This window comes from Engraulis encrasicolus, chromosome 7 (assembly GCF_034702125.1).
Source record: "Engraulis encrasicolus isolate BLACKSEA-1 chromosome 7, IST_EnEncr_1.0, whole genome shotgun sequence".
Lineage (NCBI taxonomy): Eukaryota > Metazoa > Chordata > Actinopteri > Clupeiformes > Engraulidae > Engraulis > Engraulis encrasicolus.
The window spans coordinates 30,536,795-30,551,127 of NC_085863.1; the positions used below are offsets into that span (position 1 = coordinate 30,536,795).

The 14,333-nt window shown below is 41.3% G+C and overlaps 3 protein-coding genes across 4 annotated transcripts; 2 read left to right on the forward strand and 1 right to left on the reverse strand.

The window, feature by feature from the left end:
* Positions 1 to 2,649: 2,649 nt before the first annotated feature.
* Positions 2,650 to 6,381, reverse strand: c7h17orf49 (chromosome 7 C17orf49 homolog). 2 transcript variants are annotated; one of them, XM_063202466.1, is made up of 7 exons: positions 6,320 to 6,354; positions 5,939 to 5,997; positions 5,702 to 5,796; positions 5,419 to 5,520; positions 4,961 to 5,190; positions 3,830 to 3,931; positions 2,650 to 2,906 (listed from the first exon to the last, which is right to left on the reverse strand). In XM_063202466.1, exons 2-7 carry the CDS (start codon positions 5,957 to 5,959, stop codon positions 2,842 to 2,844), a joined length of 615 nt encoding a protein of 204 aa, XP_063058536.1. In that variant the 5' UTR covers positions 5,960 to 5,997; positions 6,320 to 6,354; the 3' UTR covers positions 2,650 to 2,841. The 2 variants fall into 2 exon arrangements, with proteins under 2 accessions (XP_063058536.1, XP_063058537.1); XM_063202467.1 differs by lacking the exon at positions 5,419 to 5,520 and having other exon boundaries at positions 5,939 to 6,381.
* A 377-nt stretch (positions 6,382 to 6,758) lies between these two features.
* Positions 6,759 to 9,166, forward strand: rnasekb (ribonuclease, RNase K b). The gene is made up of 3 exons (XM_063202468.1): positions 6,759 to 6,980; positions 7,430 to 7,512; positions 8,014 to 9,166. The coding sequence occupies exons 1-3, from the start codon at positions 6,903 to 6,905 to the stop codon at positions 8,156 to 8,158; spliced, it is 306 nt and encodes a 101-aa protein (XP_063058538.1). The 5' UTR covers positions 6,759 to 6,902; the 3' UTR covers positions 8,159 to 9,166.
* A 346-nt stretch (positions 9,167 to 9,512) lies between these two features.
* si:ch1073-143l10.2 (uncharacterized protein LOC565165 homolog) lies at positions 9,513 to 13,375 on the forward strand. The gene is made up of 6 exons (XM_063203247.1): positions 9,513 to 9,811; positions 9,899 to 9,959; positions 10,103 to 10,196; positions 10,947 to 11,020; positions 11,704 to 11,955; positions 13,156 to 13,375. The coding sequence occupies exons 1-6, from the start codon at positions 9,724 to 9,726 to the stop codon at positions 13,250 to 13,252; spliced, it is 666 nt and encodes a 221-aa protein (XP_063059317.1). The 5' UTR covers positions 9,513 to 9,723; the 3' UTR covers positions 13,253 to 13,375.
* The last annotated feature ends 958 nt before the right edge of the window (positions 13,376 to 14,333 follow it).

Consider the following 14,333-nt stretch of genomic DNA (forward strand, 5'->3'; position numbering starts at 1 on the left):
ACACACACACACACACACACACACCACACACACACACACACAACACACACACACACACACACACACCACACACCTTCGTACGTCGATGTTGAACTGTGCCTAAACCAAACTCATTCCTAACCTAACCTGTCAGTGAAAAATGTGTGCACACCAACCTATAAGCAAGTGGAACTGTGCCTAAACATAAAAAAACTCATTCCTAAACCCTGTCAGTGGTTCATTGTTCATCTACTCTTGCGCAAACTAAAGAAGGCAAGTGCTACACCCTCCATCATGATAACATTCTACAGAGGAACCATAGAGAGCGTTGTGTCCAGCTGCATCACAGTGTGGGAGGAAAACTGCACGGAGAAAAACAGGAAGACAATCCAGCGTGTTGTGAACACAGCGAAGAAGATCATTGGAGTACCACTCCCCTCCCTGCAGGACATTTACACCGCACGCCTCACCCGGAAAGCACTGATGATCATCAAAGACACAAGCCACCCAGCACACAAACTGTTCAGCCTCCTGCCCTCTGGAAAGAGGTACAGGCGCCTCCGTTCCCGTACCACCAGGCTTGCGAGCAGCTCGATGCACCAAGCAATCAAGATACTGAACACTCAACCCACTCTCCCTCCACTGTCAGCCTCTAGCCAGCCAGGCCACTGACAACCCCCCCCCCCATCCCCACCACCATATCTGCGACTGAACATTCCACCTGCACTACTACATCTGTGACTGAAGTTTCAACCTGCACTAACTCAAAACATGCACACGCACACACACGCACACGCACACAAGCACACTGCACTTTCTGCACTAAACCCAAACATACACACACTGACACACAACTCATACACACACACACACACACACACACACACACACACACACACACATACACACAGACGCACACCGCACTTTCTACCTGCACTAAACACACACACACACACACACGCACTGTTGCTGGTGTACTTGATAGACCTTTTTTAATATTTATTTTTCTTCAAATGCTACTATTACTATTGCTATTACTATGTCAGAACGCTACAAAGGACTTTTAGAAAAAGCACAACAAAATACCTCCTCTGTTCTCTGTATGTTCTCTACAAGTCTTCTGTTGTCCAGTCTTGCACTTTAAATGTCTGTATGAGCACTGTATGTCCATACTGTCTTAAGTCCATGTATGAGTACTGTCTATGCCTATACTGTCTATGTCCTTAACTAGATTAGTCTATGTCTGCATGGGAAAGCAAGAAATGTAATTTCAAATTCGTTGTATGACCAGTGCATGTAAAGAAATTGACAATAAAACCAACTTGACTTGACTTGACTTGACATTGGTTCATTGTTAGGCACATGTACGCTTACTGATGTTTAGGGTTACGCACACATAAACACATGCCCTTACTGACGGTTAAGGTTAGGAATAGTTAAGGATTGGGCACACTGTAATAAACACATGCCTTTACTGACGGCTAAGGTTAGGCATAGTTTTAGGGTTAGGCACATTTACGCTTGAGCAGCAAAAAGCATATCCACCTGTACTGACGGTTAGGGTTAGGAATCGTTTTCATTTGGGCACATTTTCGCATGAGCACATTACAATTATTCATGTCGGAAAAGCGGCATGTTTCAAAACTATATAGTATCATGCCCCTATTCCGACAATGGAAATAAAAAATGTCGGAGTAGTGGTATGGTTTTTTTTTTAATGAAAATGCTGCTACTCCGACAATTGGGTGCTAATGTCTGAATAGTGACATGTAACCATTATTATTTCATATACTTGGAGTTACTGAAGCTGAATATGGATGAAATGGGAAAGAATATGACCAAACAAATACATTTTAGGTTGCGGTATAGCCGGAAATATGCGGCAAGGATACGGTTTCTACGTGTGGTCCACCATGCTGGCCAGCACAATATTTCAGACTGCCAACATGTTTTTTATTGTTATTTGGTGTGCCCTTGAGACATCTGAATGGGTGGCTTGCTTTCATCAAAAAAATCCCACGGGACTTTATTTCGGTGAAAATGCTCCCTGACTATAAGTGCTAACCTGTCTCCTGTAAGTTAACCCATATACAATTTTCCTTTCGCACCTATTATGTTCATGATGTCGAGCTCAGAAGTGCTTTGGTAATAGAAACATTTTCTAGGGTGTAAAAAAGGGTGCCACAAGAAATTATGCAGAGTAGGGAACGACTTGACATCTCAATCCATCAGTCACCTACACTAGAAAATACAAATTATAAGGTTGAAAGGGAAACGCAAAATCAAGTTCCTGATTTGTCTGGCGAATAGTTGGGACTGATTAAGCTCTTTCATAGATTTTGGCTTTAAGCTCCCTCAAACACTTTATGTCTAGGGTTAGCAGTTGTGCAGTAGCATCAAGAATAATATTTGCAAAATTAATGACACCATTGCTTTTCAAGAGAGGGGGTGTCACAAAAAGCTTCTTAGGGAACAGCATACAAAACTATTCTTCATATATCATTATGTACCAAAAGCACACCAAATAATCCTACCTCCCTTCCCTCTTTACCTGTTGATCATCTTGAAAGGACAATCAATAAAAATGGTCTTACATCAGTGTGTTCTTATACTAGTGTTAAATCAGCCATCCTATAACGTTATTAGGACCAAGAACTTAACAACCATAAGTAAATGGGTAAAACACAGTCAGGAAACCTGAATGTGACATTTATTTTGGAGAAAAGAGGCTTAAACTAAAAACACATCGTACAATCTAGAAAAAACACAGAGTACTGTACAAAATCTGAATGATGGGACTTGATGTTGATCAAGCCAGCTGCTTTTGATGGGCTTCTACACATTGTGAGGTTGAGCCACGGGTCAGCGTGAAAGCAAGGGCAAGTCGCTGGAGTTCATGATCAAACTGGAGTCAAAATTCAGGCTCTCTGGGGAAGACAAGGCAAACAAAACAACACACATTAGTGGGAGGCAAAATAATGTGGATATTCTTTTACACACACATACATTGTTGACATAGACACTTTCTGTCATAATAACATTTCTTGAAGGAGGAAACCAACGCACATCAGAGGTTTAAAGGTGCAGGCCGCGGGTGCAAGATCACTTTTTGAGTGGAAGATACCGCACACTCTTGTCCATCGTGCTGAATTTTATTTACAAAAACAACGTGTCCGCCAGTGTGGCCTTTCTCAAGTTTTTAAATAAATAATAACATTTCCACACAGATATACTGTATGTGATGTGTGTAATGATTTGAAACAAATAAAAAGTGAATCATGTAAGAAACATATAAAACACAGAAGATAAGAACTACCTCTACACAGTAACTTGGATTGTACACCCATGATTATAGTCTCTAAATGAAATTAAGTGTTCAGCAACTTCATCAGTAATGCAGATGATATAATGTACGTTCCATTATCCTGACTCCTGTCCTCGACCTGTGCTTGTGGCCTCGCACATCTGACACCCCATCTCTGTGCAGAAAACAAGTTTCCCCGTTGTCCTAGCCACAACAACTTTTAGGGGATTTTTCGCCAATTCAACTTCCCGATGAGAAAATGACCTTAATATAGAACTTTTCCAAGATATTGAATGTAACTTCTGTCACCAATGATGTCTTCATCATGAGGCTACAAGCACAAGGGAGGACTTGAGTTATGATAATGGAAAGAACCAATAATGTCATCTCAATCTAATAGCTACAGAAAAGCAGCACAATTGTAGACAGAATTCCTGTTTTGCCGTCACTATATGCACAACAAAACAGAAAAGAGGAAAGCACTAGCATTTAAAATGGCACACAAAGGTAGCTTAGTTATTGTGAATGGCTTTGGTAGTCAGTCACCTTGATCAAAGTTCAGCTTCTTAGTAGATCCCTCTCCAAGGCCTTCAATGTCCACCAGGTCACTATTCACGTCCGAGTCATTCAAAGCACTTAAAGTAACATCTGTGGGACACAAAGCATTCACATTAGACGACAAGTTTTCTGAGCCAACAAAAACTACAAGCCATGTTAAGCCTTCAGCAAGCTTTTTAGAAAACAGGGAACCATTATTTATTCTTCCACAAAATGTGAGTAGTGCAACGAAATGGCTAGCAATACTAAAGCCTTGTGCCTTGTGTTACCAACATTCCACACCACACTCTGCTAGTTGGCCTCCGGTTCATAACATCAGTCTTCCTTAGACAGTGACATGGTTGAAGATGTGTAACGTGCTTTGAGATCAGCTGATATTACAGAAGTATGACCTCCCAGTCAATGTAGACAGGACAGTCACATCTCCCACTGTCAGTTCTGCCACATCAGGATGGCACTAAAGGTGTGTGAGAGCATGTTTGCTCCATCAAGCCTGTTTCTTGATCCATGATGGCTTAAGAGCCGAAACACTGATTTTTCTTCTTTTAGTATACACATGTCAGGTATACACATGTCACGTATTCTCGAGATCAGTTAAGCTAAACAGCACACATGCTGGCCACAAAGATCTGCTGGATCACAAACACTGCTATAATCGTTTTAAACATACATTGGGTTTTTTTGTGCCTTTATTTTTGTGACAGCATAGAGGAGAGAGACCGGAAGCAAGTGGGAGAGAGATGGGGGAGGTTCATCAAAGGACCCAAAGAACGCAGTCTGATTATCATCGACTTTCAAATTTCTTCGAGACTTGGTCTGACCAAGAGCATAACAATTAACATTTCCCAAACGGCATGGTTGACCCACCACCCTTGATTTGCTAATGGTTGCATGCTTCCCGACAAACTGGGAGGAGTTCCCGATTTTTCAGGAGCTCAGAAAGTACTTGCATTGCTCTTGACCTGACTAGTGGCAACACTGAAGGTGTTGCGTCACTAGGAGGGCACGGCCTGGCTACAAACCCAGGTCAGCGGTGTAGCAGTTGAGTGGCCAGCAGGGGCCTTGAAACACAGCTATAATGTGACTGATAGTGGATTTTGTCATTGGCATCATCCCTACCTGCTGTCTTCTGTTTCTTGATGGGGGGCGGCATGGGCGACTGAGTCTGGAGGCCTGTTGTCACCACCACTTGCGACGTGGGCACGGTGATGACTGTGGGCGCCACGGGAGCGGGGGCTGCCGCCAGAGCCACGGCAGTCTTCTTCATGGTCTTCTTGGGCGACTCGGGCGACAGTGGCACCCTGCTGTCTTCGTACAGTTTCCTCTTGACTGTGGTCTTAATTTGAGCACTGCAAAAATAAAGACAACGCACGCAACAAGAGGTGTTTGAGATGACGAATTACAATACGGCAATCCTAACACGAATACTACAGGAGTCAGAATCAGTGACCAACTAATAACATGTTCTTTCCAACAGGAAGAAAGCCCAAAAATAGAAACTGTACAATTGCACTCCTATATGCTAAGGCAAAAACAATAACAACAACATCAACAAAGAAACTAAGAGAGATCCTTACACCGTGCGCTCCTTAATAACAGTGCTGATGTTATTCAGGTCATCGCCAAAGCGCCTCACAGCCGCTCGCAGCATCTCTATCTCCGTTTCTGTCCACTTGGCTCTGAGAAGCACAAAGACATGAAACCAGGATGAGAGAGCGCAGAGGTACCTCTGATCCACAACTTTGGCAATTCATTCCATCCCAGCCAGAGAAACGTAATCATTCGTGAATGGACAAATGTTATTTTTCCATACCAATGTTCCAAACACTGGTGGCCTTGTTTACAAATACAAAAACTTACCCTGCAGGACTTGAGTCTGACACTGGGTGCAGTTGCATGGTTAGTTCGCCCAGCTTTGTGAATGCAGCCCCAGCTGCAGAGAAGATCTCCCCGACCTTGGGAAAACCAGCAAAACACCAACGGTTAGCTAAAACTAGAGTAGAACATGTTGGGTTCTACTCCTAGTAACATTAAAGTGGTTGGTGGGTCTCGGGTGTCGTCCATCTATGCACACAAACACAGCATAGTGTTACTTACTTTTGCTGAAGCCGAAGTCATGATGGTTCGTTCTCACTTTAACGTAGGATGGTCGCAATCTGTCAATGATAACAACACCGTATCCCTTCTAAGAAAATGACCACTGTTTGCCGATCAAACAGCAACTGGTGTACTATGCAGGACCCATTTGTAGCGGCAATGAAGTAGGGAGATGCAGCGAGAAGATAAACAATGGCTATGCTAACTAGCTAGCTCACTTCCTAGCTCACTGAGCAATAGCTATAATTTCCCCTTTATAGATAAAAAACCTAAATTGCATGTATTGATAAAACTTAAAGAGACTGTAACTATGAGAAGATGAAGCTATTTTGTTTAAAGTATATACTAAAGCACTAATAACCAAGACCTAAATCCAAAACCCTTCTGTGGAGTTCAGGATTTGCGATGAAAATTCCCGTCGTCCTCTGCGTGCAGATCCGACAACGCGATTGGCCACATCCCTTCCTCTACAATAAAGGTGATTGGTTTACAATAAAGGGAAAATTCATGAGCTTCCCACTGCACAACCCACTGCAATCTGTTTCTCTAATGTATGTTTATTTCATTGCATAAATCACCGAATTACTTCACAATTACAGTATTAGATATTTGACTGATGTGCAAAGGACAAAAAGACTACATGTGCAGTTGCAACAGTGCATGAATGGGCTGATAGCAACAGTTGTATATGATTTAGTACGCAAATGGGTTAGGGTAGGCAATTCTGTAATATGGAAGAATAATGTAAGTAGTCCTCCTTGCCCCTCATCCTACAGATGATCACGCGTGGGTCCAAGAGAATCCTTGGTTTGTCTGCGTCGTGATGCCACGAGCCGAACACCCACGGAAAAGAACGAAGACTGACGTCAGGACCCAAGCTGTCAGCTGATACAGGCGCATCACGGTTGTCCTTCGGAGTGGAAAGCTAGTCGCGTTTGTGCAAAATTATTAAATATAGGCGAAAATGCCGTCTCTTTTATTTTGCGGGCCAAAGATGGCTGCTTGTGGAATCGTCCTGAGCATATGGGGAGTCATCATGTTGGTAAGATGTTCAATATGTCATTCGTAGATAGCTAAAGATGGCTGCAAATGACACCTCACTCTGCTAGCCATAGCTAGCTGTGGAATATAGCAAGATTTCCTAAACCTCTCAGATTCGGTGATGATTTTGTCATCTTTTTAGACACTGATAATCATATAGTGAGCATGAATCTTTGCTACATTCGTTAATAATCCGCAGTGAGTTTCGGTTTATGGCAGGCATGTGATGATATTAGCTAAAACATTTGATGTGCTAATGATGTGTTATGCTACCTATTAATGAGTTGAATTAAAATATGTGCAATGCATCTGCTGTTTTGCTATTCGAATTCTTAATCTCTGTCTGGACAGCTCATGCATGCCTGGTTCAGTTAAATGGCTTGTTTACACTGTCACATATAGTTTCTATCCTAAGGTTGTATTGTTGATACATCATCTTCTTATCCTTAGGCGTTTCTGGGCATCTTCTTCAGTGCAAAGTCTGCTGTGCTTATTGAAGACGTCCCATTCACAGAGGAGGACATTCGCGAAGAGTAAGTATTATTCTTAGTATTATAGGTTGTTGTTTGGCCTCTCGTTCTCACCCTCAACATAATGAATAAGAAGCAAATGTCATTAGACCTTGCATGGGGAATGCAGTTTATTGAGAGGCCTTTTTAAAGGTCTCTTGCTGTACACAGTTTATCTCTCATGAATGTCCTATGTGGCTTTCACAAGCATTTCCCTGTCTAACAAACTCTCACTCACCAATACTGCACTGTACCTTTGTTTCTAATGTAAGATGTGCTAGGCCTCTGAGATTTATGTACCTGTGCTTATGTGTAGCTGGTTTACCCTCCTTTATAAGTCTCATTGAATAGAAAAAGCATCTGAATAGAATGAGAATTAGTTGTACACAAGGAATTTGACTCAGACTAACTCTAGAATAGATAGATTATTGCTTTCTAAACACCCAAACTGTGGCAGTAGACAAACATAATAATGCAATACAATAACATGGTAATAACACTGAGATTTGTGTTTCCTCTTTGCAGCAAGAACCCTCCCAGTACAATATACGGGCTGTACAACCAGGTGGGCATCAACTGTTTCATCGCCGCGGCGATCTACGTGGCCATAGGGGCTGTTTCTCTTCTGCAGTTCAGGCTCAACAAACGCCAAGAGTACATGGTCCAGTAGCGCTTTCAGTTCACCCTGACAAGGCTCTACAAAGCGATAACTACACCGTAGTAACAGCAAGAACTTCCACATTTCCAACACTCATTCCCTGTGTTTGTTTGTTTATTTGTTTGTTTGTTTTGGTTTTCTTTACGTGTCGATTTATTTATTTATGCGTCGATTTATAATTTATTTTTATTATTTATTTAGTGTCACATGTGTAAATGAAACCATTCCTATTCTGCCTGTTAGTGTTCATAATCATGATATGAACTTCATGATACGTGACCTATGAACTATTTTGTCAATCAAACCTGGCAGAGTTTTATAGAAACAGACACACACACACACACCTCGTATGTGGTATGCAAAGCTGTGTAATGTGTAAACAATGGTAATGAAGGCAAGATTGTATGTGGATAGTAAATAAGATTATATTACATAGGCTACATACAGACAGTGTCAACCCTGCAGGGCATGCTCTATTAACAGATGTGCAATCATTCCTTGCTAACAATAAGTTCACCTAATATTGGAACGACAAACGGAAGTTAATGTTTACACACATCAAAGTCCTCTTTTTGTTTGTGCTGTTGTGATGCAGTCCTACTGTATATTGTATTGGTTCAGATGATATGATGAGAGTCTTGTGCTGTGAAACCATTGGAAATGCTGAAAAAAATACTTGACATGTGTATTTGTCTGATGTATGAAATGAAACTATTTATGAAGACCAAGGAGGCTCTGGTATCAGGGCCTGCATGTGGTTTAGTGGGAAACTTGGGCCAAATAGCTAGATTTGTCTCATGGAACAGTTGTAAACCTCTTCTAGAGAATTCCTACAGTCTTGAAGATGGCCCGTCACTAAATTCTGAGTGTGAAATAACCCATTTTTGTGTATTTGAAGCAAGTGTGTGTTTATGAGAATTTCTTTACAGTGTGTTGTTGCAAAGACATGTTATTTTCAGAGTGTCCTGACTATCTGATTCACAAATTAAAGCCCAAAGTTGGTTGAAACATTTGACTGAATTTTGACTGAATCTTTTTTTCTTGTTGCTCAATGCCTTCATGTTTTAGACTACCATAACATCAAGGCTAATGAGAGTACGTCCAACTACTGAGATATCAAGTGTAAAATAAAATATTAATATAAGTCAAAATATATTGGAGGTTCTTTTTGTGTTTATAACTATCCAGATCAATCAGTGTTTCAAATGGTAAAATAGTTTGTTGTGTTGACATTTCAGGTTAAAAATAGCTCATGCTTGATTTCGAAAGATCAGAGGGTGTGACAGCATTGTATTCAGGGGGGCTTACGTTTATTTTTCGAGATAAGCGCGATTGGTCAAAAGCCAAGAAGGAAGGTCCAGGACAGGTCAACCAGTGTAGCTATGGCGAAGTGTGAGAGCGGGGGAGTTAGTTACATTGTATCTTTTGAATCGCAGTAGCTGTTGATACTGTGTGTCAATTCTTCAGTGACAAAGTAACAATAGCCTACACATAATTTAAGTCTACATTTTGCAGGCAGAGATGTCAAATCTGCTCGCACTGGGCACGTAGTTAGGATCGGAGAGTCAACAACAACAATGGAGAAGTGGAGGAGTCACGTGCGTGGAGAGTTGTACAGAAGAGACTCCCTTCAGAAAGATCCATTTGCTGGACTGCTAACATCGCGTAAGTTTTCGTCTCACAACAGATGTCACATCACCCATCCATAACAGCGTACCAAAATAGATAATATTGATGTTGTACGTGTTATAGTGTCACGTTCGGGTGAAAAGGTTGATCTGCGTGACAAACTGTTGGACAGTCTGCAATCTTGGTAGGTTTATAATTAAAACAGCACATTAACATGGCCAGTCTAACTAATGTCCAGAGAATTTTATATTCCTTGGACAGTGGCATGTGTATATTGTTTATCAATATCTGTCGATGATGTTTATTTTATGACCTTTCATTTGTGAGTCTCGAAAGAAACAATGGTCGGGGAGCTGCCAATGATGACCTGTCAGTCCCTCGTCAGCTGGCTCTGAGGGAGAGTGAAGAAGATATTCTGAAGGTAGAGCTCAAATACCTAGGTCGTTCCTAGAACCTTTGAAGGGGAACCCCTATCTACACTCTGAAGGTTTTCTGGTGAACCTGTAGGTGTTTGGAAGAACTCCAGGGGTGGCCAAGGTAAAAGTAGAAGTAAAGAAAAAAAAACACCTTCCTTCCAACACAAGTACCTTCACTGAGAAGCATGGTCTTCTACGCGATGTAGTAGGCTGTAAATAGGCCTATGCTTCTGAGCTGGTTAGATCAAATGAGGGGGTCTATTTTGTCTAGCCACCTCATTAGGTACAATGGGATAACTGGTGTAACTGCTTGATCATGTGCCAATGTTGTACTTACAAATGTATTTTTTTGCCTCCTCTGAAGAGTTCCAATGCTTCTAAGCTCATCAGATAATCTTTAGGGGTTCCTCAGCAAATTGAAGAACCCAAGATAGGCTATTCTTTGATTGTCCCTGTGGAAGAATCCGGGGTTTCTGAGGAATGTTTGGATTCTTCCGAGAACTTTTAGGTTTTTCTTTTTAAGAGAACTTCTGAGGTTCCAAAGGGAACTTTTGCCTTACCACTAACCAGCTCAGGGTTCTTTGAGAAACCTTCCCATTTTACAGTGTACATATTATACTGTGCCTTTTTTCGATCAAGGCACTTACTGCAATAAACACAGTATCAACCTGTATGTCACACTATCATCTACAGTACATAAGTTATCAATGTTTGGAGCAGTATTTCATGTTTACTTTTGCACGTTTGTTTTGCAGCTCAGAGAACGTGTTCGTGACTTGACTGCGTCTTTGTACCTGAAAGATGCTGAATTGCAACATTGCTATGCACAGTAAGTTCACAATGTTTTATATTTCCATGTGGTGAATATTTGTGGAGTAACAGTCAATACCCATGCCCTTCCTTGGAGATTATTCTCACCAGGCACCATGAACCAACTTGGACAAACCACTTGTTCTGTTATTCTTCCATTTATTCTTCTGTTTTCCTCTGAACAACTTGGTCTTCATTGCACCGTGTTGTAACTAGCTTTGGGTAAGAATGATAACCACAATTAAATGTAGGCTAGTACAAAATTAGTCTCTTCCTTATTCAGTTCTCCAGGTTTTGTTGTTGGTGCATTGCTCAGTAAATGCTGGTTCTTGCACAGGTTACCATGTCCAATTTCAAAAATCTTTGCTGCTGCTTCTGGCTAGCAATTGGACCATCACACACCAAAGAAAAACAGATTTATTGTTGGGTGACTGAATCATGTCTCTCCTCTGCAGTAAGGCTGCTGTGCAACGTACTAGGCCACAACTCTACAGACACCGACATCACCACCACACTGTGTTGCCACTAGCGGTCCTATCCCCCATATCAGGCCCACAGCACAACTGATTGGCCCAAAGATAGAAGTCATCAGTTCACATTCAACAAAACAATAGCCACTGTGTCTATATTTGTATTACAAAACACCAAAAACATACATTTCAGTGATCAATGGCAATCATTGCTCTCCCTTGACAATTTCAGAGTGTCACGCTTCCGCAACGAGGCGCTGTCGTTCGGCCGCGAGATGGCCACCCTGAAGACCCAGGTGGCAGACTATGAGTACAGGCTGGAGCTGCAGAGCCGGGAGCTGAGGGGCCAGAGGCTGGAGACAGAGGCCCTACGGACACAGCTCGCCACCCTGCAGCACGACAAGGAGCAGCTCCTGCAGAAGTGGATGGAGGACAAGAGCATGGAGGCTAAACGCATGAACAGATACAACAGAATACAGGAGAGGTGAGACAACACAATGAACAGATACAATAGAATGCAGGAGAGGTGAGACAAGACAATGAACAGATACAATAGAATGTAGGAGAGGTGAGACTGCACAATGAACAGACACAATACAATACAGGAGAGGTGAGACAATGCAAAGAACAGATACAATAGAATACAGGAGAGGTGAAACTGCACAATGAACAGATACAATAGAATACAGGAGAGGTGAGACAATGCAATGAACAGATACAATAGAATACAGGAGAGGTGAGACAACACAATTAACAGACACAGTAGAATACAGGAGAGGTGAGACAACACACAATGAACAGATACAATAGAATACAGGAGAGGTGAGACAAGACAATGAACAGAAGAAATAGAATACAGGAGAGGAAAGACGCCACACAATGAACAGACACAATAGAATGCAGGAGAGGTGAGACAAGACAATGAACAGATATAATAGAATACGGGAGAAGTGAGACAACACAATGGAAAGAAGAAATAGAATACAGGAGGAAAGACAAGACAATGAACAGATACAATAGAATACAGGAGAGGTGAGACAACACAATGAACAGATAGAATACAGGAGAGGTGAGGCAACACAATGAACAGATACAATAGAATGCAGGAGAGGTGAGGCAACACAATACAATGGAATGCAGGAGAGGTGACACAATGAACTGACACAATAGAATGCAGAATAGGTGAGATTGTTTATAGTCATGAATTCAAAATTCAAGATTCAAGATTTTTATTTGTCACATGCGTCCTTGTGCAAGCACAATGGCGTAACTTTGGGTTTAACCTTGGTGCTCAGAACCAGAGCAAATAGTTGTGATTATAGATTAGTACTATTGTAACTAATTAATATAAATGTATATTATGTGATTTGGGGGGGGGGGGGTGATAATATTATAAAAGTATTATATTCTGTCAATAATATCCAGTAAAAAAGTATTTTTGAAATTAGTATTTTCGTTTCCCTTTTCCAAAACCCCAATGGGTAGCCCCAAAAATCCCTCCGCAAAACAACTGACTCATTAAGAATAATTTTTTGACACTGCATAGAGAGAAATGTCATCCTGTCTTGTATTAAACCAAAATGCTATTTTAGACGGAATAGTCCTACCACTAGTGAAAATACAAGACTTGGCCTACCACTTCCCTTCTCAGACCTCTCTAATCAGTACCCCTTTCATCCACTAGGTGTCATCGTTTGACCGCTGACTTGCTTAAAGCCAAACAGCTGGACTCTGACGCTGAACAAGATCACAAAGATGAATCTTGTGCATTGGAGACATAGGATTGGATTTTAATGTGACACATTTTTTTGTTTTTCATTTTAATTTATGGTATATGTGTTAGGTTTCAATTTATATTTTGCATTGCATATATTGCTAACAGTTTTGGAACTGACTTTTATTTATTTATGAGTATTAGTAACAAGGATAATGGCTATGTTTTAGTTTTTTTTGTCATTTTTAGAATAGCATTTTAATGTTATGTCCTGACATCTGTGTACATTGGCCTGTAACCATTTCACTACATTGTTAAAAACTAAAATACAAAAATACACACCTAAAAGAAACACGCAGCAACACTAAGTTTTGATTTTTCTCACATTTAATTAGAAAATTAAATAAAAATCTGAAAAACAATTGGCCAACAGCACATTTCTGATGATTGTGAAAATGAACATAACAATAATAACAATTATTTTCAACAGCTTGTTTCATCATCTCAACCTGCGTTCTGTTGTATTTGATGGTGTTCCAACAGAGTAATAATAAGCAGCAGCCTCGTTCATTTGTACAGGATTGCTCCACTTTACAGGACACCCTCCTAACACACACACACATGCACACACACACACGCACGCACGCACGATCACTCACACCACCCATCCGCTTACACACACACACAAGAGAAGATCCTTTTCAGAGCGGCACACAGAGCGCCCCACATCCTTGACACGATTTTCCTCAGGAGTAAAAGCACAGACTGGGGTTGTTCTGGGTTTGGCGTCTCTTGCAAGTTAACACCTGTCAAAAGCATCATGCAAAAAGCAAACACTACGACAATATAGATATTTTTTTTCCTGCTAGTAACCGTGCAACTCGTTAGGGTAGGCCAGCCTGACAGCCACAAAGATCCCCCAAGACAGTAGTAATGTGAAAAGGCGTTACTATTATAACTCTTTTCACTCAAGTCAGCCTCTCTAACGGAATAACAAGATCTCACGATGCAAATGACACTTATTATTTAAATAGAATCAGATACAGGTGAAAATGACAGGGGGCAGGAGGGCGTTGTAAGTGATTCCACAGGCAGCTTAAATAGTTTTCATAGCTTAGCCCTTGCATTTCTCCCGCCGGCTCTGGGAG